The sequence below is a fragment of the Myxocyprinus asiaticus genome, chromosome 10 (genome assembly GCF_019703515.2).
Source record: "Myxocyprinus asiaticus isolate MX2 ecotype Aquarium Trade chromosome 10, UBuf_Myxa_2, whole genome shotgun sequence".
Classification (NCBI taxonomy): Eukaryota; Metazoa; Chordata; class Actinopteri; order Cypriniformes; family Catostomidae; genus Myxocyprinus; species Myxocyprinus asiaticus.
The window spans coordinates 11,168,141-11,194,063 of NC_059353.1; the positions used below are offsets into that span (position 1 = coordinate 11,168,141).

A 25,923-nucleotide genomic window follows, 5' to 3' on the forward strand; every position below is an offset into this window, starting at 1 on the left:
ACGTTCTTGCTGTACAAACCCATTGAACATTTAAAAGGAACTACTGATGACTTGAGAATCGTGTTTTATTTTTCACACGGACAATAATAACGGGAACAGAGATGGCGGCGTCCCTGCTCAGGTTAGGGCGACTCGGGTCTCTCAAGGTAATAAAAGAAGCATTTTTTTTTTCTGTTTCTTCAAAGATGTTGAAATATTTTGTATATTTGCTATTATTGAACGAGCTCCTTGCGAATGAGATTGTGGGGAAGACGCGTTAAAACTAACCTCAGTACTGAAACTGGTAAACTGATAGTTCGTGGTAAGTAGATTACAGGTAACCATTGACTACAGATAAAAATGTTTAAAGTAATTTATAGACGTCTTTGGACATATTCCCAGAGTAAATGCTCGAATTGAATGATCTTTGGGCAATTCTTATGAAACCTGTCAAGAAAATGTCCTCAAATCAGATAAAATAAATGAGATTATATGATTATTAAAAATAAATGAAGCTTACATTTAGGACAATTAAGATTTTTTTGCACTGTGATATTACAGGTGCATCTCAATAAATTAGAATGTCATGGAAAAGTTCATTTATTTCAGTAATTCAACTCAAATTGTGAAACTCGTGTATTAAATAAATTCAATGCACACAGACTGAAGTAGTTTAAGTCTTTGGTTCTTTTAATTGTGATGATTTTGGCTCACATTTAACAAAAACCCACCAATTCACTATCTCAAAATTAGAATACATCATAAGACCAATAAAAAAAAAAACATTTTTAGTGAATTGTTGGCCTTCTGGAAAGTATGTTAATTTACTGTATATGTACTCAATACTTGGTAGGGGCTCATTTTGCTTTAATTACTGCCTCAATTCGGCGTGGCATGGAGGTGATCAGTTTGTGGCACTGCTGAGGTGGTATGGAAGCCCAGGTTTCTTTGACAGTGGCCTTCAGCTCATCTGCATTTTTTGGTCTCTTGTTTCTCATTTTCCTCTTGACAATACCCCATAGATTCTCTATGGGGTTCAGGTCTGGTGAGTTTGCTGGCCAGTCAAGCACACCAACACCATGGTCATTTAACCAACTTTTGGTGCTTTTGGCAGTGTGGGCAGGTGCCAAATCCTGCTGGAAAATGAAATCAGCATCTTTAAAAAGCTGGTCAGCAGAAGGAAGCATGAAGTGCTCCAAAATTTCTTGGTAAACGGGTGCAGTGACTTTGGTTTTCAAAAAACACAATGGACCAACACCAGCAGATGACATTGCACCCCAAATCATCACAGACTGTGGAAACTTAACACTGGACCTCAAGCAACTTGGGCTATGAGTTTCTCCACCCTTCCTCCAGACTCTAGGACCTTGGTTTCCAAATGAAATACAAAACTTGCTCTTATCTGAAAAGAGGACTTTGGACCACTGGGCAACAGTCCAGTTCTTCTTCTCCTTAGCCCAGGTAAGATGCCTCTGACGTTGTCTGTGGTTCAGGAGTGGCTTAACAAGAGGAATATGACAACTGTAGCCAAATTCCTTGACATGTCTGTGTTTGGTGGCTCTTGATGCCTTGACCCCAGCCTCAGTCCATTCCTTGTGAAGTTCACCCAAATTCTTGAATCGATTTTGCTTGACAATCATAAGGCTGCGGTTCTCTCGGTTGGTTGTGCACCTTTTTCTTCCACACTTTTTCCTTCCACTCAACTTTCTGTTAACATGCTTGGATACAGCACTCTGTGAACAGCCAGCTTCTTTGGCAATGAATGTTTGTGGCTTACCCTCCTTGTGAAGGGTGTCAATGATTGTCTTCTGGACAACTGTCAGATCAGCAGTCTTCCCCATGATTGTGTAGCCTAGTGAACCAAACTGAGAGACCATTTTGAAGGCTCAGGAAACCTTTGCAGGTGTTTTGAGTTGATTAGCTGATTGGCATGTCACCATATTCTAATTTGTTGAGATAATGAATTGGTGGGTTTTTGTTAAATGTGAGCCAAAATCATCACAATTAAAAGAACCAAAGAGTTTCACAATTTGAGTTGAATTACTGAAATAAATGAACTTTTCCACGACATTCTAATTTATTGAGATGCACCTGTATTTTTAGGACACTTTAGCACATTTCCCAATTCTCACGCTACTGCTTTTACTCTTCACATTGTTTTTAGTGATGATTCGTATTACAGTGGGCGAACTCAAGTCATCTTTTACTGTAGTAAAAACATTATGCTGTACAATAAAGTAAAATCACTGAAAATGAAAGGATTTCAAGGCAGTACTGCTATGACGTAGGCCTGTATCCTAAATACTTTACAATTTAAATAATATAGCTTTTTCACATTGCGGTAATTATTTCATAATTAATCATATTTCAAAATAATAATTATTTACATTGTGGTAATGAGGATTGGGTGTAAAATATGCTTACTCTGTCATGAAAATAATGTCACAATGAAAAAAAAATCTTAATGGCCATAAATATAGGCTTCATAATCTTTTGCATATAAAATATTATTAATTTTTATTTATTTATTTATTTATTTGAGTAAAATAGGGCAGGACTCTTTCTTGTTAGGTTTCGTGAGAATCACCCTGTTACAGCTGTGTTGTAAGACTTCTGTTAATTATATTTCACCTGCTGAATTTCATATATCTTTCTGTATTCATGCAGTGTCTCCTGCGTGAAAGCTGGGGCACACAGAGGACCCCATTTGTTGCAGCACTCTGCACTAAAGCGGATGTCCCACCCAAAACAGCAAAAAAGGCCAAGGCTGCAAGTAAGAGTAAGAGCATGTCTTTTTTTTCATCTCCCATCTCAAGTTTGAATTCTGAATATGCTTTTTTTTTTTAGTCATGTTCACATTGTGAAACTCATTCAGTTCCACACGCTGGTATGTCTACAGCATGATTACATGTGATTATGCAATATTTGTGCTTAAAAGTGCTGTAAGCCATTCCAGCCATCTTGCAGACTTCCACCACTTAATTAGACCACCCTCATCCCTTCAACCGCATGCCCTCCCAAAGACACATTAAAATGTCTGATATAGAGGTTGACCAATATATCGGTTTTACCGTTTAATCGGTTACCGATAGTTGCTTTTTGAAACTATTGGTTTTCTGCAAAAATCGACGCTGATATTTTATTATTCTTTTATTTAGTTTCTCCTTGTTCCTCTGTGGCCAAAACCCTTCATCTGGTGAATATTTACATAAAGAGCATTGTAACTGAGCCAATACTCTGCCACCATCACTGTTTATGGACTTATTCATGATTATTAATGCAAAATGTTACAAAATATGACATGTTTGACAAATGACAAGTGATCGCTAATGATCTACAATTGATTAATGAAGATCTACTGTTATTTAATTAATGCTCATACAGTATTTATTAGCCCATATGACAATCACATTGTAGATGATTGTTAGAGTTCGTGATTTGTTTCCCTTGTGTGATGGAAGCACAGACTTTTCAAAATAAGAGTATGTTTCGGGCTTGTTTATAATTAAAAGTCTGATGTTATGTAGTGATGGCAAGTCCGATTCTTTCGGACGGTTCGTTTCAATGAACCTGTTGAAAAAAAAAAAAAAATTCAGCAGTTCTTTTACGTCATCAAGTAATGACGTCACTGTACATAATGCTAATACCCCAGCGTCATGAAATATACGTTCAAACACATTTAATAAAGCCATATTTAAGCGCATATAAGCTGTTATATTTGGCTGAACTGGTTGAGGATCCAAAGTTACACCATTTTAAGCCCCTGGGTTTAGGGTGAAATAGTTTTAATAAAAGTTTTAAACGATACAGTTTTAACACATTTTCCCTTAAAGGTACCGGCAGGACTATCATTTATCAAGCAAATCTTCAATGTTTTTGAAGGTGATGTTATTTCATGGACAATTTGTACTGAGGAAAATAATAGTTTCAATTATGCAGTATTTGTTTAAAAATCTTTTAAAGTGTTTAGTTAAGTGATGTACTTTTTTTATGAAAAGGTGTATGAAGGTTAAGTCATCATTTTGAGACAAAGTCTAAATAAGTTCAGAGACAGTTTTAGGATGAGGATCACTTGTAGAAAAATGAAGGGGATAAAGCTCAATTCTTAATATGGTGGTTATTGGAAAGGAAGTTCCACCTTTCAGTTAAAAGAGCCAGTCGCTTTATTGGTAAAGGCAGTTATTTGTTTTATTGCTCTAAAACGAACATGCACATTAGCTGAACCAACCAAAACATTTTTTTTGAGATTTTAGAAAAAGCAGAAAAATGTATACCATTTAAATGTATTCATTTTACACATTTTGTGAGATTTCATTAGTGGTTTGGCATATGTAATTTAACAGCTAGCTTAGCCAGCAGTTTTTGAGATTTCAGTCTTTTCTCCCATTCAAGTAGATAGGAGTTGTACTTGCAAAATAGCTGCCTAGGGGTGTTGGCAATATGGACATCGAGTGGATTGACTTGCCTTAAAAGGGTGTGTAATATGTTCTATGGTTCCGTTGAACAGGTGGGTTTCTCAAATTTAATGTGTATATTTTATCCCATTTGCCATTTCCTCAGCCATAGAGGCAGATGAGATGGCCTCTCTTCTAGCCTATAAGCTCGTAGTTGCCTTCCCTTCTAAACTGTTTGCCACAGGTGAGTCTGAGTCTAATGCACACATTGTGACAACTGAGAATGTGGTGGCTGCTACTGCCTCTTCAGAACAGCCCACTCCACCATCCCAATTCGAAACTGAAGCCACAGCTGCAGAGGTCCTGACCAAGGAAAAAGAAAATGCCTCTTCAGCATCAGAAACTGCTGAGGCAAGTTTGACAGCCAATACCGATGAGACGACAAGTGACAGTCCTGTCGCTCATACAGCAGCAGCTGAAGTTGCTTTAGAAGATGCAAAGATCACTGAAGTTCGAGCTACTGATCAAGTCACCACAGCAAGTGAAGAAAGTAAGGCCTTTGATGTTGAGGCAGAAGTTCAGAAAGATCAAAAGGACACCTCGTCCTCAACATCCAGTGATTCTGACTCTTGATGACGAGAAATCTGAGGTGAAACCAAAGACTGAAACGATGGTCCAATCTAGGGAGAAAGCAGCAGAAGAAAAGAAAGCTCCTGTTCTAAAAAACTGAACAAGTAAATATGTCTGAAAAGTAAGCAGAACCTGAATCGTTCACTGCACCTAGTGTCTCATTTGGAGAAACACACAAAAAATGCTGAAACTGTGATTAAAGCAACACCTGAAGAAGTCCCCTCCTCCTCCCTCGTCGGAGACCCTTATTGACCCTGCCCCTATATTGTCCTCCTCTGCAACTGAAGCAATTTCTGAAGATGCTATTGAATCCATTACAGTTGTGACCCCTGATGAGATGGTTGACAATGCAGCAGAAGTTAAAGCTGCTCCCACAGAGGAGATTCTTGTTGAAAAGGAACCAGAAATCAAGTCTGAGGCTGTCCCAGAGGTCACTTCAGAGGCCAGCCCTGAAGAAGTATCTGACACTGCTGTTGAAGCTGTTCCTGGAGTAGCTACAAAGGCTCAAACAGTTGTCTCTGAGGCTGTTGGAGACGTTGTGGCTAAACCTGAATCTGAGGCTGCATCAGAGACAATGGCCAAAGCTGCTGGTGAGGCAGGAACGGAGGAAGCCCCTCCAGAAGAGCTGGAAGACCCTGCACCTGTGACTGGTTTTGTAGAGGCCCAGGCTGAGACAGAAGTTGTGAAAACATCTGAGGGTACACCACACATCACCTTTACTCAGTTTCTCTCTCTAGATCATTCTTTGTGGAGTTTTCCTTATATAACACTCAAGTCTTTTCATGGCTACAGTGAGTTTGAACACAATTGCTTTTGCTCAAGTAGACTTGCACCATTTTATTTTCATTGTACATTTGCATTGATTTTTATTTAGTTCACTTATTAACTCAAGGGTTCCCACCAATGAATTTCCTTGACACACTACCATACATTTTCTACAGTACTGGATAAGCTACTAGAAAGAAGAAAGAAAAAGGATAATTACTATAGAAATGTCCATGACTTTTTAAAGATTTTATTAATCTCTGTGACTTTACCAGTCTTGGAAATCACATAAATTATTATTATTTTTACATTCCATGATTCTCTTGCTCCTGTCAGTCTGGAGAGACTATAGCTCTGCACCATATTGTCATCAATTTGCGTGACTTACTATATTTTCAATCTTATGCTCTTGGTCTCACCTGATTACTTTGCATGATTGCTTCCCTAGCATTTAATTAATTCTACTTGGACTAAAGGTGGGTTTAGGCTTGAAATGTATTTTCTATGTAATTCAACAGTCTCTACTCTCTCTGCATTGTAAAGTTGCATTAATCAGTTCACTCATTTCGAGGTAGGTCTGTAGAGAAATAAACATGTTTTCCAAAATAATAATAATGTTTAGTATGTCTAAGGATTTTGAGGTTTAATGGTTGTGGCTCCTTGGCTCTTTTCATTTCAGTTTTTCCTCATAGAAACTGGAAATGAAAGACAACTGAAAATTAACCAATTATAGTTTTAAAATGACCAGATAATTTTTGCCAGCTGAATGAACAGTTGTATGAAATGTTCATACAACATAAACGTTATCACTATAAAGCCAATTGTAAAGTTCAGTATATATATGAATAAATTTTTTGGACTCTTAAGTATATTAACCTTAGCTAGTTTTTTATTTTTTTTATTTTTTTTAAACATAACCCATGCCTCTTATTTTAGCTTATTGTTTTATGGATATCATATGGACAATGCAAAGCAGTTTCTCTCTTTCTATCAGTCTTTGTCTCCTGTATGTATGAACATCTCCACTCCCAGGGCTAATTATTAATGCTTCGCTTGATGCACACATTTGTTTGTGAATTAAATATTGTTTGTGTTATCATGCTAACATTAATAGTAATGTTAATGATTTTCCCCAAATTCCATTTTTGTTCCAGTTCCAGCCATCCTATATTGGTGTTTTTAAGCTGGGAGTGATTGAGAGGTATCTTATTGACATCACCCTCCTCTGCCTCTTTTGACTTTTCACCCTTGGATACTTTGTGAATACATTTTTTCTCTAATTACAAGTTGAATTGCATTATGTTGAGATTCATTAATGTGGGAAGTGTCATTTGTCAGTTTGTGCAGTTTAGCTGTAGCTGTTTTGTATGTAATATGTGTTATTACACATTTTGGGTGGTATTGGTTTAATAACAGGAACATTTATGGTAAAGCTGAGCATAATAGCACAATAATATGGAAAGATTGTCACATTGTAACTGCAGTTTGCTGTTCTCGTTGTTAAAGTGTAAATTAACCTTAAGCTGCAGAATGTGAAATGGAAAATAAAAAAGTAATTTTCATTACAAAGAAGGAACTCTCTTCCTTGGTTCTCTCAGATGTAATCCCTTTTTTCTTTTAAAACGTTTATGTAGTTATTTTTATTTTTTTTTCTTGTTCAAGTACACTATCAAACATTTGGACACACTTAACTAAATGTGTTGTACAAAACTACATTTTTAATAATACACACACACACACACTGGCGGCTAAAAGTTTGGAATAATGGACAGATTTTGCTGTTTTGGAAGGAAATTGTTACTTTACCAAAGTGGCGTTCAACTGATCACAAAGTATAGTCAGGACATTACTGATGTAAAAAACAGCACCATCACTATTTAAAAAAAGTCATTTTTGATCAAATCTAGACAGGCCCCATTTCCAGCAGCCATCACTCCAACACCTTATCCTTGAGTAATCATGCTAAATTGCTCATTTGGTACTAGAAAATCACTTACCATTATATCAAACACAGCTGAAAGCTATTTGGTTCGTTAAATGAAGCTTAACATTGTCTTTGTGTTTGTTTTTGAGTTGCCACAGTATGTCTTAAGGTCAATATTAGGTAAAAAAATTGCAAAAAAGAAACAGCTTTTTCTGGAAACTCGTCGGTCAATCATTGTTTTGAGGAATGAAGGCTATACAATGCTTGAAATTGCCAAAAAACTGAAGATTTCATACAAAGGTGTACACAACAGTCTTCAAAGACAAAGGACAGCTGGCTCTAACAAGGACAGAAAGAGATGTGGAAGGCCAGATGTACAACTAAACAAGAGGATAAGAACATCAGAGTCTCTAGTTTGAGAAATAGATGCCTCACATGTCCTCAGCTGACAGCTTCATTGAATTCTACCCGCTCAACACCAGTTTCATGTACAACAGTAAAGAGAAGACTCAGGGGTGCAGGCCTTATGGGAAGAATTGCAAAGAAAAAGACACTTTTGAAACAGAAAAACAAAAAGAAAAGGTTAGAGTGGGCAAAGAAACACAGACATTGGACAACAGATAATTGGAAAAGAGTGTTATGGATCTTAACCCCATTAAGTTTTTGTGGGATCAGCTAGACTGTAAGGTGTGTGAGAAGTGCCCGACAAGACAGCCACATCTATGGCAAGAGCTACAGGAAGTGTGGGGTGAAATGTGGATTTTTTTGATGAGAACTCTTTGAAGTTTAAGAAGTTCTGAACATTTTTTTCAAATTGTAATAGTAATTTTTCATGTTATTAATGTCCTGACTGTACATTGTGATCAGTTGAATGCCACTTCTGTGAATAAAAGTACCAATTTCTTTCCATAAGAGCAAAATCTGTACATTATAACAAACTTTGGCTGCCTGTGTGTGTGTGTGTGTGTGTGTATAAATTATAATTTACAATATTTTTGTCACTATTTTCCATGCTTCCACTTGTGTTATTTCATAATTTTGATGGCTTTACTATTATTCTAAAAATGTGTATTAAAACTAATTTGTAGGTGTATCTGAACTTTTGACTGGTAGTGTATTTTCAAGATTTCTTCTAATCTAATAGAGATGGCTACTGATATTGAATGAAAAACCATGGTACAACTTGTTTTTTGTTTTTTTTTGTTTTTTTGGGGGGTATGGTACTGTATTGTTTAAGGTCTTTCTTAAATGATTGTCTTCCCTTTGTTGTCAATGTGTTATTGGTATTATCCAGTTCCACACATTTTGAATCTCTTCCATTCTTAATTTTCTCAGAAAAAGCCCAAGAGAAAGCCCCGGAGCCAGAGCCTGAACCTTTTGACAACACCACGTACAAGAACCTGCAGCACCACCTCTACAACATGTACACCTTTGCTGATATGGATGTAGAAATGTCTAAACATCGTCTGCCCCAGCCTTCCTCAGGCAGACCCTCGCCCAGTCACTGATGTCTCGCAGCGTGGCCTGCAGTCTCGCTATTTTTGTCCACAATCATGTATCTTCCCCATGTTCCTTTGTTCTTTAGAGAGCTTATTAACAAATCCTAAGCTTTACGCTAGAATTCTGTTATTTTGGAATTAAATATGCAATTTTACTTCTTTAGAGTGGTTTTGGTTTGGTTATTTTTATTTATTTATTTCAATTTAGCTATGCAATGGGATCTAAAATCCAGTTTTTTTTTTTTTTTTTTTAATCAGGTAGGATCTTGAAGTTGTTGCCATCTATAGGAGGCAATATGAATAGTGCTGTGAATGCATTTCATTGCTTGTGTTTGGCACACTTTGCTCATTATTCCTATGAGGCTTATTGCTGTCATGGTGTTACATTATAAGTGTAAGATTTCTAGCCATTATTGCAAATAAAAAATCAGACATATTGCTGTAAAAATAAATGCATGAAACATTGTATGGAAATATAAGCATACGTTTGTATTTCAGACACTTGAAAACGTGTTGCTAAAATATAATGGATAATTTTTGTGGTAGGTCCTTTGAAAATGTTGGCAAGCAAGTAAAAATCTTTGTTGGAAAAAATACTTTATTCCGTGGAACAAAAAATTAGATGTTTGGGAAAATGATAGCCTCAGTCACCATTTACTCTCATTGCATGGAAATAAATGCAGTAAACGTGAATGGTGACTAAGGATAACATTCACATAAGGAAGCCATAGGGGTTTGGAACAACATGAGGGTGCATAATGTTCACTTTTTGGAGAAAAAAAGAATCACTTTTTATTTTTATTCTATTTTCTATTATTATCTCTGACTTTGCTGTATTGTTTATGCACTGGAAGCTTCTGTCATCAAGACAAATTCCTTGTATGTGTAAGCATACTTGCCAATAAAGCTCATTCTGATTCTAAATGATGACAAAATCAGGACACAAATGACATTTAGGAGTAGAATATCAAACAACTAAATTGCACAGTTGCTTAGTCAGTATTTTGTCACGGAATTTAAAACAAATTGGCTTGATCATGACACTCCCATAACAGGGAATGTTCAAAATATTCACCGGGGGCGAAAACTGTGGCGTATCTCACATCACTTCTCCGCCCTCCTCATAAATATTCATGACTAGCATGCCCTGCGTCCCCTTGCGTGATGACGCAGTGCGACAAATGCGGATCCCGATTGCTGCAGCCGCTTGTCAGTGTGACGAAGATTGGCACCCAGGTAAGCTGTCACTCAAACTAGTCTTTTTCCGTTTCAATCAATCAAACAATCAACTCACAAAGAATGTCTGGGGCTGAGGGAAAGAGAGCATACGCTATTAGGGGCTATTGGGAGCTGTGTGGCACAGTCAAGACACGCTTGGACTGAAAATCTTTAGAAGGAACAAGAATGTCGGGTGTTTAAGGGACAGGAGGTTTCTATTCTAGTAAGGGCGAGCGCTGAGTACAGGCCCGGGTTTAGTGGCTCTGCCTCCTCCTCTCTCTGTGCCCCGTCAGCCGGTCTTGAATAAATGTATAGGTGCTTTTTAAGATAATAATAATACTAATTACAGATGTAATGACTTCTAGGGGCTCATTTAAGAATTAGTTGGTTAAGAGAGATAGTGTTGCGGTTTTGCGCTGAGTGCGAGATCCTCCTGTGTTTGCTAACGGGCTAGTGTGTACTAACGAGCTAACTGCTGCTCTTCTCGTTCACTAGAGATGAGTATGGCGTTTTCTGCTGGAGCACCCATTGATACTCCTGTTATTTATTGCATGACATAATACTGTGCCACTTACAACCACACACTACTTTATCTATTTATACAAGGTGACGAGCGTTTTCACATTCAACAAAGTTTGGTCGGCGCCCATGGCTAATAAATAAACATAATCGCGGACTGACTGTAGTGTCTCGGTTTATTGTTTTACATTCAGTTTGATTTAAAAGAACCATTTTCTTGAACACAAACAAAGCTCGCTGGGCTTTTGTAAGTGTAAAATTGGTTCCTTTGTTTATTCACGATTTATTCAAATTATCAAATGCATTTGAGTTGAAACTGTCCTTACCAATATGTGAAGTGACCATAGTTTTGCACGGTTGTATTAGGTAAAATATATTATATATGTACATTATTAAAACAACGTGCTTAAAAACACGTGGATTGAAGTTCTCAAGCAGCGAGACGGATAACAGTGTTGGCGCCACAGCAGAGCTGTGTGGTGTTGATAGTGGATGGGTGTGTGTTGTAAAACATGGAAATGGCGCTACAGTGCACAGTCATTTCCATATCAATACATTAACTTTAGGCTTCCTTTTGGATGCATTTTCATACTGTGCGCATTCACTTTTTGTTTTTTGTTTTTTTTAAATAAAGGAAGGCATGAAACCACTGAAGTACGTAAATATAGTAGGGCAATTCATTTCAGGTTTTCATTATGCATTGCCCATTTGATTATAGTAATAAAAAAAAATTAAGCAATTCACTTATGTTCTACAACCTCCCTACTGGCCATAAGTTTTACTTAGACCAGTATCTTTATGTTGGTTAAGTTTATAGGCTGAAAAGGGATTATATCAAAAGTGATTTAGTATCTTGATTATACTCAATGTGTTGAAAGCTGCTTTTTTTTTTAAAGGTTGCATGTGATTATTCTTAGGTAATTTCCTGCTGCATGCCCATATAATGCTGCAGTGTTGGCCGAGGCAACTTTAAATATGATGGCTGCCCAGTCTGTGTCAATTGACAAATATCAAAAGGGAGAACAGAAGGTGGGCATGATACTTTATATAACTTTCAGTGTGTTAACATTCATCTAACTTTCTGGTTAGGGTTTTGATCTAAACCCCTTAACGTTAAGTATTAAACTTAACCTACTAATTCAGCCAGAACTGTTTACCATACAGCCTAATAATTTCGGCCTTGGGTGTGCTATGTGTTTTTGAAAATGTTAAGCTATACCCTTTAAAGGGATCGATCACCCAAAAATGAAAATTCTGTCATTTACTCACCCTCAAGCAATCCCAGATGTGTATGACTTTTTCTTCTGCTGAACACAAACAAAGATTTTTAGAAGAATATCTCAGCTCTGTTCGCCCATTCAATGCATTGATGTCAAGTTCGATTACTCTTCCTAATGCCATCTAGCGGTCTGCACATGCATCAAGCACTTCGAAGTGTAATAAAGCTTGAAATCATGATGCAGATGTCAGGATTTATAGTTAAAAGGAGGTCACCCAGAACTGATTGGATTGCTTCTGAAGACATGGATTAAACCACTGGAGTCTTATGGATTACTTTTATGCTGCCTTTATGTGCTTTTTGGAGCTTCAAAGTTTTGGCCTCCATTCACTTGCATTGTATGGACCCACAGAGCTGAAACATTCTTCTAAAAACCTTCATTTATGTTCTGCAGAAGAAAGTCATACACATCTGAGACGGCGAGTAAATGATAAAAGAACTTTAATTTTTGGGTGAACTATCCCTTTTAAGAAATTTAAGATTAAAAATTGAAAATCTACCATTGACTGACATTAATAGAATGTTTGCTATTCAAAATGCAACATCGATTAAGTCATCTTAATATTTGTATACTGTGTTCTGAATAATTTTTTTCTTATCTATTTGCACCTATTTAACCATCTATAATCGCCTTTACACCTTAAAATCGATGTCACATTATGTGTTGATCCTCTTACATATACAACAGAAAACAAGACACATGCTGAGTGTCATGACAATGGCAAATTGGCTCTGATGCAGTATTTCATTTACACAGAACCAAAGCCTTAAACATAAAACTTTAACACTATTCTTTTGCTGCCTTGCAAGCACTAGTATTTCCTTCAGGAAATGCAAATCTAATTCTTTTTGGAATACTTAACAAATCTGGAGTTGATAACAGTAATTACATTATCACAGCAGTACTAGAATGCATAGAACATGCATAGAATTCAGTCAAAACATAAAAACAAAGTCAAATAAATCATTAGAACTAGTACATGAAATGAAATGATTATTATTTTCACCGTTTCTCCCCTTATTAGATGCAGGTAATGGAGCAAGCGGACAGTGAGTCTGAAAGGGGCTTTGCAAATGGAAACACAGGAAGATCAAGCAGCCCTGTATCCACTGAGCCACAGACACAAATGGATACCGACAAAGCCTCTATATATAGGTGACATGATTGTTGTCAGAATTTACACACATGGTCTCAAGTTAAATCTTACCTCTTTGGTATTTGTTGGGTCAATGAGAACCCACCTTAAAGGAATATTCAATGTTCAATGCAAGTTGAGCTCAGTCGACAGCATTTGTGGACTAATATACATTACCATTCCTCCGAAAAGACTGACTCACACTGTAAATTGTGCTCTTATCTACCACCCGCCAAAATATAATAAGGACTTTATACAGGACTTTTCAGATTTTCTTTCTTTCATTGTTCCCACCACTGATAATCTTCTGATCACTGGGGATTTTAATATCCATGTTCAGTTGAAGTCAGAAGTTTACATACACTTAGGTTGAAGTCATTAAAACTCATTTTTTAACCACTCCACAGATTTCATATTAGCAAACTGTCATTTAGAACATCTACTTTGTGCATGACACGAGTAATTTTTTCCAGCAATTGTTTACATACAGATTGTTTCACTCTTAATTGGCTATCACAATTCCAGAGGGTCAGAAGTTTACATACACTGTTAACTGTGCCTTTAAGCAGCTTGGAAAATTCCAGAAAATGATGTCAAGACTTTAGACAATTAGCCAATTAACTTCTAAAGAGGGTGTACTGAATTGGATGTGTACCTGTGGAGGTATTTTAAGGCCTACCTTCAAACTCGGTGCCTCTGCTTGAGATCATGGGAAAATCAAAAGAAATCAGCCAAGACCTCATAAAAAAATTATAAAAATGTGGACCTCCACAAGTCTGGTTCATCCTTGAGAGCAATTTTCAAATGCCTTAAGGTACCATGTTCATCTGTACAAACAATAGTACACAAGTATACTATATATAAGTAACACTAATGGGACCACGCAGCCATCATAACACTCAGGAAGGAGGCGCATTCTGTCTCCTAGAGATGAACGTAGTTTGGTGCGAAAAGTGCAAATCAATCCCAGAACAACAGCAAAAGACCTTGTGAAGATGCTGGAGGAAACAGGTAGACAAGTATCTATATCCACAGTAAAACGAGTCCTATATCGACATGACCTGAAAGGCTGCTCAGCAAGGAAGAAGCCACTGCTCCAAAACCGCCATAAAAAAGCCAGACTGCAGTTTGCAGGTGCACATGGGGACAAAGATCTTACTTTTTGGAGAAATGTATTCTGGTCTGATGAGACAAAAATTGAACTGTTTGGCCATAATGACCATCGTTGTGTTTGGAGGAAAAAGGGTGAGGCTTGCAAGCCGAAGAACACCATCCCAACCGTGAAGAATGGGGGTGGCAGCATCATGTTGTGGGGGTGCTTTGCTGCAGGAGGGACTGTTGCACTTCACAAAATAGATGGCATCATGAGGAAGGAAAATTATTTGGATACATTGAAGCAACATCTCAAGACATCAACCAGGAAGTTAAAGCTTGGTCACAAATGGGTCTTCCAAATGGATAATGTCCCCAAGCATACCTCCAAAGTTGTGGCAAAATGGCTTAAGGACAACAAAGTCAAGGTATTCGAGTGGCCATCACAAAGCCCTGACCTCAATCCGATAGAAAATTTGAGGGCAGAACTGAAAAAGTGTGTGCAAGCAAGGAGGCCTACAGACCTGACTCAGTTACACCAGTTCTGTCTGGAGGAATGGGCAAAAATTCCAGCAACTTATTGTGAGAAGCTTGTGGAAGGCTACCCAAAATATTTGACCCAAATTAAACAATTTAAAGGCAATGCTACCAAATACTAGCAAAGTTTATGTAAACTTCTGACCCACTGGGAATGTGATGAAAGAAATAAAAGCTGAAATAAATAATTCTCTCTTCTATTATTCTGACATTTCACATTCTTAAAATAAAGTAGTGATCCTAACTGACCTAAGACAGGGAATGTTTTCAATGATTAAATGTCAGGAATTGTGAAAAGCTGAGTTTAAATGTATTTGGCAAAGGTGCATGTAAACTTCTGACTTCAACTGTATGTTGTCCGTCTAAACCACTGGTAAGACAGTTCTCTAAACATATTGATTCTTTTAATTTAATACAGTCAGTCTGTGATGCTACACATAGGCATGGTCACACTCTTGACCTGATTTTATCCTTGGGTTTATCCATTAATAATGTGTTTACAGAGGACAGTTATCTATCTGACCATAAACCTGTTTTTTTCAATGTTAAACTTCCTCTTCTAAAAGTCGACTTGCTGATTGCCATTTTTTGACCTATTAATGAGTCTACAGCAAATAATTTTGCTGAGGCTTATGTAGCATGCCCATTTTCACTATTATTGAGGCCCTTAAGCCCTCCCTAGGCACAGACTGTCCTTTTTAATGCTGTATGTCTGGACATTATAAATGATGTTGCTCCACTCCGACTTAAACGTCCCCAAATCTCAACCTCAGCCATGGTTTAACAATGAGATGTGTGCTCTTAGGCAGGTCTGTAGGAAAGCGAACGCAGGTGGGAGACAAGTTACAGATCTCCTATGAAATGTTAAGAGATTCTCACAGTAAATACCAGCATGCAGTCAAAGGTGCAAGAACAAAATATTTCTCAGATATAATTAATAAATGCACACTGCCAAAAAGTTTTGTTTAGCATCATAAACAAGGTGCTAAATCCGGCTACCTCACCTTTCGTAGATTTAACCCCAAATGCCTGTGAAGAAGTTTTGAACTTTTTTGTAAACAAGACTGATCTTATCAGATCGCATATTACATCTTCTAGTATTGAACTGGCGATTCCCATTCCAAGTTCTTGTTTATTTGACTGTTTTGAACCTGTCTCTATTCCAATCTTAATGGACATAGTCAATCATATGAAACCGACGTCCACTCCTTTAGATCTTATTCCTCCTCGACTTTATAAAGACCTGTTTTTCTCCATTGGTCCTAGTATACAGTCCATTGTAAATAGCTCCTTAACTAATGGTATCATCCTGCCCTGTCTTAAACATACAGTGGTTCATCCTTTAATAAAAAATAAAAAAAAATGGTCTTGACCCCACAGTGTCTAACATTTTTCGCCAAATCTCAAATTTCCCCTTTTTATTTTATCAGAGAATGATATCCTGGATAAATTTCAATCAGGATTTAGAGCCAGTCACAGCAAAGAGACCGCTCTGTTAAAAGTTGTAAATGATTTATTAGTAGCTGTTGACTCTGGGCTGTCTGTAATTTTAATCATTTTAGATCTCAGCGCAGCATTCGACACTGTTGATCACTTAATTCTTTTAGACCATTTGGAGTGTGATGCTGGCATTGGAGGGACTGTGCTAAAATGGTTTGATTCTTATCTACATGATAGAACATTTTCTGTGAACATTAGAAACTATTCCTCCTCCCTCAATGTTCTATTTTGGGTCCTATTCTTTTTCACTTGATATGCGCCCTCTAGGGTCTATTTGCCGCCATCATGCCATTTCTTATCACATGTATGTGGGTGACACCATTATATGTCCCTTTGAAATTTGGGAATAATCAGTCTCTGAAGTCCCTTATGGACTGTTTGGAAAATATTAAAAGTTGGTTATCTAACAATTTTCTTCAGCTTAATGAAAGTCAGAGGTTATTATATTTGGTTCACCAATCTGTACAGAGAAGATAACCAGTACTCTTGCTCCTTTAGCGATAACTGTGAAAGACAGTACGAGAAATCTAGGTGTTATAATTGATTCAACCCTTTGCTTTGATAAACAGATAAATTCTGTTGTACAAGGCAGCTTTTATCAGCTTAGAATGATTTCTAGGCTAAAACCCATACTTAGTTTCAAAGATTTAGATATAGTAGTTCTTGCTTTTATTAATTCCAGGCTGGACTATTGTAACTCTTTATGCGGGACTTTGTCAGCGGCAACTGTCCCGCCTGCAGCTTGTACAGAATGCTGCAGCCAGGCTACAGACTGGCATTAAAAAAGGGAGCTTATTACCCCCGTGTTATCATATCTTCACTGGCTGCTGGTTCAGTACAGGATTGATTTTAAGATTTTATTTGTTTTTAAAGCAGTACACAGTTTGTCTCCACATTACATTGCAGATCTCCTAAGCCTTTAAACTTCTTCTAGGCCACTGAGATCTACAAGCCAAATGTTGCTGGCTGTCCCTCGGTCCAAGCAAAAGTCAAAGGGTGATCGAGCATTCTCTGTAGCTGTTCCTAAATTATGGAATAATCTTCCCCATTATACTCGTTTGGCCCATCTATAGAGTTTAAGTCTCAGCTGAAAACACATCTTTTTACATTGGCATTTGAATCAGGGGAATCCTGAGTATCGGAGATACCTGCTCTGACATTGATCTCATCTTGTATATGCAGTTTTGTATTAGAGTTTATAATGCTTTAAAATGTATGTGTATGTGTGTTGATGGTGTTTGTTAATTTACTATTTTTACATTTCTAAATTGTGAAGCACTTTGAACAACTCTGTTGATTACTCGTCCGTCCTTTTCTTTTTAAAAAATCATAAATCGAGGTTACAGTGAGGCACTTACAATGGAAGTGAATGGGGCCAATTTTTGGAGGGTTTAAAGGCAGAAATGTGAAGTTTATAATTTTCTGTTAAAACTCATGTTCTATGTGAGCTGTAAAGTTGTTTAAATCAGCATTTTTACAGTCATTTTATGGTTTGTTGACATTGTCATGGCAAAGAAGTTTTAAAATTGGCTATAACTTTAAACAGAAAAGGTTAGTAAGTGATTTTATCACACTAAAATCATGTTGACACATTGTTCACGTCTTGTGGCTATACTTTTGAAACAGTGAGTATTTTAATGTTTACGGATTGGCCCCCTTTCACTTCCATTGCAAGTGCCCCACTGTAACCCAGATTTTTGCTTTTTTAAAGAAAAGGAGGTACTTGTCTAAATACATTTGTGTGGAAATTAACATTATGCCACAAATGCTGTCGATTGAGCTTAACTTGTATTGAACACAGAATATTCCTTTTAAGGAGTGACTTCAACAGTATCATCTCTTGCATATGTTTTTTCACCCCCAGGCATCCCCTTTTTCCTCTTTTGGCTCTGCTGTTTGAGAAGTGTGAGCAGTCCACTCAGGGCTCTGACTGTGTAACTTCAGCCAGTTTTGATGTTGACATTGAGAACTTTGTGCGCAGTCAGGAGAAAGAGGGCAAGACGTTCTTTAGTGAAGACCCTGACCTCGACAACTTGGTAAGAGATTTGCCCAGATGGTGTGTATTTTTAATTCCTGGATATGTTATCATGGTGTCAAACAGTGACCAAGATTACTACTATATTCCCTTGTGCTCAGATTATCAAGGCCATCCAGGTGCTGAGGATTCATCTGTTAGAGCTAGAAAAAGTTAGTGACCTGTGCAAGGACTTCTGCAGCCGTTACATTGCCTGTCTCAAGACCAAGATGAACAGTGAGACACTGCTGAGCGGAGAGCCAGGCAGCCCATACTCTCCAGACCATGACCAGGTGGACGATTTTACCTGTGATTCTTATGCTAACCCTTGTATTTGGCACTTTCCATGAATAGGGGACACTTTGATGAACCAGTAGCAAACAAGTCCCATGTTTTTTGTTGTGTGAACTTTTAGATAAGATTGAGAAAGTATCTTAATATTTTAGTACATAAAATTGACGTAGCATGTAAAGTAGGTCGTTTTAAACACATCAGATATCTGTATATTTGCCAATAATGTATGTTTATCAAGAACTACCAACCTACCAATAGCTTAATTTAGGCTGAATTTGCAACTGTTTTTGCAACCCTGTTACCCATTCTATCATAGTTTCTTTAGTTCTTGTTTTTTATTTCAATTGTTTATTGAAATTATTGTAAAGTTATTTTTGTTTTGTTTTTCAGAAACACATTGTTTTTCACATAAAACAGGAAGTTAAAGGGAACGTTTACCCAAAAATGAAAATTCTCTCAACATTTACTCACCCTCAAGCCATCCCAAATGGTGATCAAAATTTTGAAGCTCCAGAAATCACAAAGGCAGCATAAAAGTAATCCATACAACTCCAGTGGTTAAATCCATATCTTCAGAAGTGATATGATAGGTGTGGGTGAGAAACAGATCGATATTTAAGTCATTTTATAATATAAATTCTTCTCCCTGGCCAGTAGGTGGCGATAGAATGTGACTTGCCAAAAGCTAAAGAAGAACATGAAAGTGAAAGTCAGATCTATCATATCACTTCTGAAGATATGGATTAAACTACTGGAGTCATATGGATTACTTCTATACTGTATTTATGTGCTTTTTGGACCCGAATAGTTCTGGCCACCATTTACGTGCATTGTATAGATCTACAGAGTTGAGAGATTCTTTTAAAAATCTTTGTTTCTGTTCAGCAGAAGAAAGTCATACACATCTGGGATGGCATGAGGGTGAGTAAATTGTTTGGGTGAACTGTCCCTTTAAACGGTATTCAGATTCAGTGTCCTATATTTTTGGAAACAAGATGGCAAACTTGATGTAAAATAAAAGTAAATAAAACAACTTGAAAATCATATAGACTTCCTGAGATTAACAATCAACATTTTCCAAATGTTAAGAACTTTAAGCACCTTTCACTGACCATTTGTTGAAAAATAAGTTTGAGTAAATTTGTACTTTTGTACCCTATTTCTCAAAAGTGCCATTTATTTCTGGCCTTCTGACTCTTAAAACAAATAGTATTAAGTGTATAACAGTGAGGGTTTTTTTCTTTGCAGATGTCCAGCTCTTTCTCAGCTGCCCTCAGCCCCCAGAGCATTGTGGTGTCTGCATCAGGCCTTCAGCAAGGCAATGTTACTATGACAACAGTCAGTCCATCACAGATGGTGACAGGTACATTGTTAAAATCCCTAGTTTTTTTGTGGGCTTTTATTATCTTAATATATGCATTAAAATAACATCCTAACTGGTTGCACAGTCCCTCTCACTCTGGTAACTCCACTTTGTGTGCAGGTAATACAGTTTATCAGCCTGTGACTGTTGTTACACCACAGGGGCAAGTAGTGACACAAGCTATCTCACCTGGAACAATACATATTCAGAACTCACAGGTTTGCAGTAAACTCCAACAGGCTATATATAAAGCACAACCTGCTTGCACAACGATCACAGACAACCTGATCATTCACTTCCTGTTCTCTCTTGTTAGCTACAACTTCAGCTCAATCAGGATTTGAGTTTTTTCGGTGCAGACGAAAGCTTGTCTAAAAACAAGCGTGGCGTTCTTCCCAAACAAGCCACCAACGTCATGCGCACCTGGCTCTTCCAGCACATCGCGGTGAGGAAACTTTTGAAAAAGCGAGTGATGATAGTCATTCAGTGTGTTGTTGCTGCTGCTGTTTTACCTTATATAAATTAACACTCCTATTATTATTTATTTATATATTTTTTGCAATTTCTTCACCTAGCACCCCTATCCCACTGAGGAAGAGAAGAAACAGATTGCAACTCAAACAAACCTGACTTTACTCCAAGTCAACAATTGGTAAGTCAGTCTAGCAGTCACACAAAGCAGGCAGCATAGGTGCGAAGGATGTTCGAGAGGTTGGTAGCATAATCATGCTGCCTTCGAAGACAGTCTTCTCCAAGGAAGCATTGCATGTATCCTCTGTTGAAGATACAAAACCCATGCACTGCAACAGACTTGGTGAAAAAAATCCATATGATGCGAGATAAATTACTACAAATAAACTGTTTGACTATATACACATTCATTCAGTTCTGAAAAGTAGCAATAAAAAATAGTTTGATCTTTTTAAAAATTGACTATTTTACACACTATTTGTGTGCTGTGAATTTTTATGCTTATTAAGAGTTCCACCTCATTAGCTTAGCAAAATGCTAACACTAAACCAGAGACTGTATTGAATGAGATGGGTCATTAGTATACTTAGCAATGGGAGAAATCGTAACGCTGAATATGGTGGATCTAGGAATGGAAGTCCCGCATTACAATTAAAAGACAAATTGTCTACTCGAGAATGTGTATGCGCATTACATGGACCAGCCTGAAAATAGTGTATTTGCTTCAATGAGCTAAAGAAGTACAATTTATGATACGATTGTTGTCAAATTTGATTGCTGATTTGAAAAATGTTATATGCTCGTAAACGACCAATTCTTTGGGAGATTTCGGTCTTTCCACATTCAAGTATATAGGAGCTGTACCTGTATCCATAGAAAATTACGTTTACTGCCCGAAGACTTGACTTGCCATAACCCTTTAAGCTCTGAGGGTGTTTTTAAAGATTTTATTGTGCTTCATGTGGATTATATAATGATGTACGCATCCGATTACATTGTGTGTGGGCTCGTTTGAAAGATAATCGTCTCATCTAAGTATTTTTCGTGAAGTTATAAGCGAAAATGTGGCATATAAGCAACAACTGTTCACATGAAACATACATTTCAAAGACATGTACTTAGCTATTACTCACTATATTTTTGAACCTATTTGTGAGTAAAACAATTGGGCACAACTTTCCAACAACGTGACACATGGCTATTTGATCAGTTTGATGTTTTAACTGATTAAAATAATATTTACAGTGCAAAATTATTAATAAATTATCAAAATGGAACACTTCTGATTTGTCTGCAAATTTCAAAGCACTTGTTCAGTTTTGGTCATAATGCCTGCATACATTGGAAAGTACAGCTTCTAAGCTTTAAAACGATACCTATTTTGTGTTGGTCAAGACTGTAGTTATTAAAAAAATTGTTTTTTGAATTCTCTCCTATTCGAGCTTAAAGGGTTAAAGGCACTTTGGCTAAACTATGAAATCGAGTCGAGTCTCCCTTTGCTTTGAGTTGCTGCCTATACAAAGCTTTCCAAATCACTTATGAGATTCCTTGGCAGTGAGGATGTTGCCTTAAAAGGCTGCTGTCTATGAAGACAGTAGAGAGCAAAGCAGCCTACTAGATTTGGAATAGACCCAGTATTGTTTTTCCCAATTTGTTCATTCATTCATTACAGCATTAATTATGTCAATAGTACTTTTCTTCCGTTCTCCCTTGCGATACCAAATGATGCAAACTATTGTCTGGGTCTGTTCTGTAGGTTCATTAATGCTCGCAGACGGATCTTGCAGCCAATGCTGGATGCCAGCTCCACAGAGACACCCAAAACCAAGAAGAAAACTCCTCCGACCCGCCCGCTACATCGCTTCTGGTCTGATACCGTCGCCTCTTCTGGAACACAGGAGCAGCTCACAATGCAAGCTGGTATGACCTCAACACTGTTTCCTGCACCACAGCAAATATGTATGTATGTTTTAGCTGAGTGTGCGAGCTTGTGAATTAAATATAATAAGCGGGAAAGACTATGAAAAAATGTATCGACAATGAACACGATTTTCTATTGCATTGTCCTCACTGACTGCATGCAAAAATGAACAAGCGCAACATACTGTCCAATTTGTGAATAAATCGCTTGATTGGTGCGGTTCTTTTAAATATGTCATTTAAACCAATTGGAGAGTCACATTGAAAAGAACACAGAAGTCATTGGTCTGAATCATGATTTCAATCAATCAGACAACTCACTTGCTGACTGGAGAGCCAGTTGTTATGTCCTGCTCAAGTTGAGAATCATTTCTATGTTATTAGGTTAGTAAAACTTCAGACTAATTACTTACAGGTTATATGACATGGTATATATGATAAATTATAGCTAAAGATGCATATCTGAGTTTCCAAGTTTTGTTGTAACGAAGGATATTAAAAAAGAAACAAAGTAATTTTGGAAAAAGTTTGTTCATTGTTTCTATACTAAAAAATTGACGAATGATATATTTACTGTTACTGTGTTGTGCAGGTGGCATGGTTACAGTTGGGATGAATGTAGATGGCTTCCAGGCGCTTTCATCAGATGGAGCAACTCTTGCCATGCAGCAAGTCATGATGGGGAATCACAGTGAGGATGAATCAGAAGAAAGCGATGATGAAGATGACACCTTGTCATCTTCCAACATAACCGGGCTGGGTTTAGATGTTAGCAACTAAGCCACAAGGATACAGAACACACTGCATGCTTACATTTACATTGGCACAAGTGATCCAGTCCCCTTATAGATTCTCAGCAAAGCTGAACTACAAAAAATTAGAAGTACTGTACGTTGGCCTATATATTAAACACAAACACACATGAACAGTTTAAAGAGAGCACAATGTTACTGAAAGCTGCCATGTATGAAGAATTGCATTTCAGCACCCGTTTTTACTGCATAGTTGTGCAGGTGAGTGCACTTTTATGTAAGAGATACACTTCTAGAAAATAGATAAGAAGCAAAAACCTAACACCCAGAGGCAAGTTTTTAAGCTAGTGAATGTTTGGTAATGATTTTGTTTTCTATTGTAACTCATTTAAATGCCAAGATTTTAAGAGTTTGTCCTTGTGCTGTTTTATTCACACTGCATGCTAATGTTTTCTTCCAATATTCTCACACTTCTGAGAAGAAAAGAGATTCTTATTTTTATATATTAATGCTGTACAAAAAAAAGTGTTGTTTTTCCGTTGTTGTTTTTTATTAGTTTGTGTTTTATAAGGAATATTTATGTACAGAAACATAGCTATCTGCCCTGTTTTCAGGGGATGCTTTACATTTTTTAGAAAAACAAAAAAGGATGGATTGAAAACCATTCTTAAATATGTAAATTGGTTTTAACACACACAAGTTGCAAAATGCCTTACGTATTCTTTTGTAAAACTATTTAGCTGATAAACACAGAAAGCATAATACATTGATTAAATTCAGTAATATCCATTAAAGCAAGGTCTCTTCCAGTTAAATAATGTTTGTCCTTAAGCTAAAGTTGTTCCTTTGTTTCAGAGGGGGTTCTTTGTTTTTGCTCTATAGGATAGAGCCTTTAGATTCAATGTAGTTTTAATCTAATGTATACAAAGTTTACCATATCAGTTATCATATCAGATTCATGAAGATGGCATTAAATATTATCATCAAAGTCAAATAAAGGTCAAGGCTGAATCTTTTGCCATACTACTACATTAAATGTTTGTTAATTGTGTGCATTTTATAATTATTTAAAGACTCATAATTACAGTAGTATTCCATAGTAAGGCTTTATAAAGTTTTGGAACAATGACAATTTTGCATGGTTGGGGCTGTTTTCCTTTTTGTCTCTATTTATTGCCTCAAAAGCACATTGCAGGTTCTGTGTTGTTCTTCATGACACTTCACAAGATTGTTTGGGAGGTTATTGTTTAAAACAGTAGCAAGTACTGTATAAGACTATTTACATCAAATAAACAAAACTTTTTCAAATTTGAGTGCACATAATATACATAATTTCTTATTCTATATGACAAAGAGTTGCACCCGGTGGCAGTTTTTCCCTTTCCCCAGCGTATCCTGATATCTTATTTCCTGCAATTAAACAGCAAGTTGTTTCAATAATCAGAGCTGATAGTAGAGGATTTCAACATTTCTTCTTTCTGTAAGAAAAGAAAAAGCTATTGTAAAAGACATTTGTTGTTGTGTTGTTCTTTTTAAAAACCACAAGAGGGCACTGATATACCAGAATATCTTCTAGCTAGCACACGATAACTTGGGTGGCCATACATACATGGCCTAGCTCAACAAAAAACTGTGAATTCACACCTAGTGGATGTTGTTGCTTTCCACCGGTGTGGAAGCACAGATAGGGTTGCCACCCGTCCCGTATTTAAGCTGGTCAGATGGCGTCACGGTGAAATCATTCCAGATCGCTAATTTAACATTGATATAAATTGGAAAATGTGCCTATGGTGGGTAAAGGACCGTCCGAAAAGTCCACAAATGTTGCTAAAACTGTGGATGTTTTTCTATATACATGTTCAGTAAGATCAAACAATGTATGAATACAATCACTGAGTCATAAAGACAAGTACAGGTGAAGAAAAAAAAATAATAATACGTATAAACCAACCAAAATGTACATAAGATAAAGGAGACAAATAATCGAAAAGATAAAAAGAAATATATTTTTAACCTATAAAAGATGTATTTTTTTTTTTTTTTTTTTTAGAAGTCAGGGGTCAGTAAAGTTCTAAATTCAGCATATAAGAAAGGATATACAATTTTTATTAATAACGCAAATTAACTCAACGCATTTATTGCTAAAACTGTGGAGGATGTGGTTAGGGGCCGTGACCGTTTTCCATTGCGCCCATGTCACTCCCATAGACTCCTATTAAAGCCAAGCGTCCAGATGGGACCCAAAATGGAGCTCTGGTCCAGTCAGCATTAATCTTTTGTGCCATTATGTCAATGGTGGGAAAAAAAATTATACAGATCAGTCTGGTCCCACCCCTATTACTTCTCCTCCCTAATCCTTTTACTAGCCACACACATTCGGTAGTACCGGTCAAAAGTTTAGGGTCACATACTCATTCTTTATAATAATAATTATTATAATTTCACATTTTAGAAAAATAGTAAAAACATGAAAATTATGGATTAACAGAAATGGAACTGTGGGAATTATGTTGTGACTAAAAAAATCATAAACTGTTATATTTTAGCATCTTCAAAGTAGTCACCCTTTGCCTAGAATTTGCAGACATGAACTCTTGACATTTTCTCAACCAACTTCTTGAGGTATCACCCTGAGAT

The 25,923-nt window shown here is 36.9% G+C and overlaps 2 protein-coding genes across 6 annotated transcripts; both read left to right on the forward strand.

The window, feature by feature from the left end:
* The first annotated feature begins 43 nt into the window (after positions 1–43).
* LOC127447071 (NADH dehydrogenase [ubiquinone] flavoprotein 3, mitochondrial-like) lies at positions 44–10,115 on the forward strand. 2 transcript variants are annotated; one of them, XM_051708583.1, is made up of 3 exons: positions 44–146; positions 2,647–2,752; positions 9,028–10,115. In XM_051708583.1, exons 1-3 carry the CDS (start codon positions 102–104, stop codon positions 9,198–9,200), a joined length of 324 nt encoding a protein of 107 aa, XP_051564543.1. In that variant the 5' UTR covers positions 44–101; the 3' UTR covers positions 9,201–10,115. The 2 variants fall into 2 exon arrangements, with proteins under 2 accessions (XP_051564543.1, XP_051564542.1); XM_051708582.1 differs by having other exon boundaries at positions 45–146; positions 2,647–2,758.
* Positions 10,116–10,349: 234 nt separating this feature from the next.
* LOC127447045 (homeobox protein PKNOX1-like) lies at positions 10,350–24,611 on the forward strand. Of its 4 annotated transcripts, none has more exons than XM_051708528.1 (11): positions 10,350–10,427; positions 11,846–11,957; positions 13,233–13,363; positions 18,337–18,508; positions 18,609–18,779; positions 20,029–20,143; positions 20,264–20,361; positions 20,460–20,588; positions 20,719–20,795; positions 22,371–22,534; positions 23,127–24,611. In XM_051708528.1, exons 2-11 carry the CDS (start codon positions 11,904–11,906, stop codon positions 23,312–23,314), a joined length of 1,299 nt encoding a protein of 432 aa, XP_051564488.1. In that variant the 5' UTR covers positions 10,350–10,427; positions 11,846–11,903; the 3' UTR covers positions 23,315–24,611. The 4 variants fall into 4 exon arrangements, with proteins under 4 accessions (XP_051564488.1, XP_051564492.1, XP_051564489.1 ...); XM_051708529.1 differs by lacking the exon at positions 10,350–10,427 and adding an exon at positions 10,443–10,632; XM_051708530.1 differs by lacking the exon at positions 10,350–10,427 and adding an exon at positions 11,476–11,582.
* Positions 24,612–25,923: the final 1,312 nt, after the last annotated feature.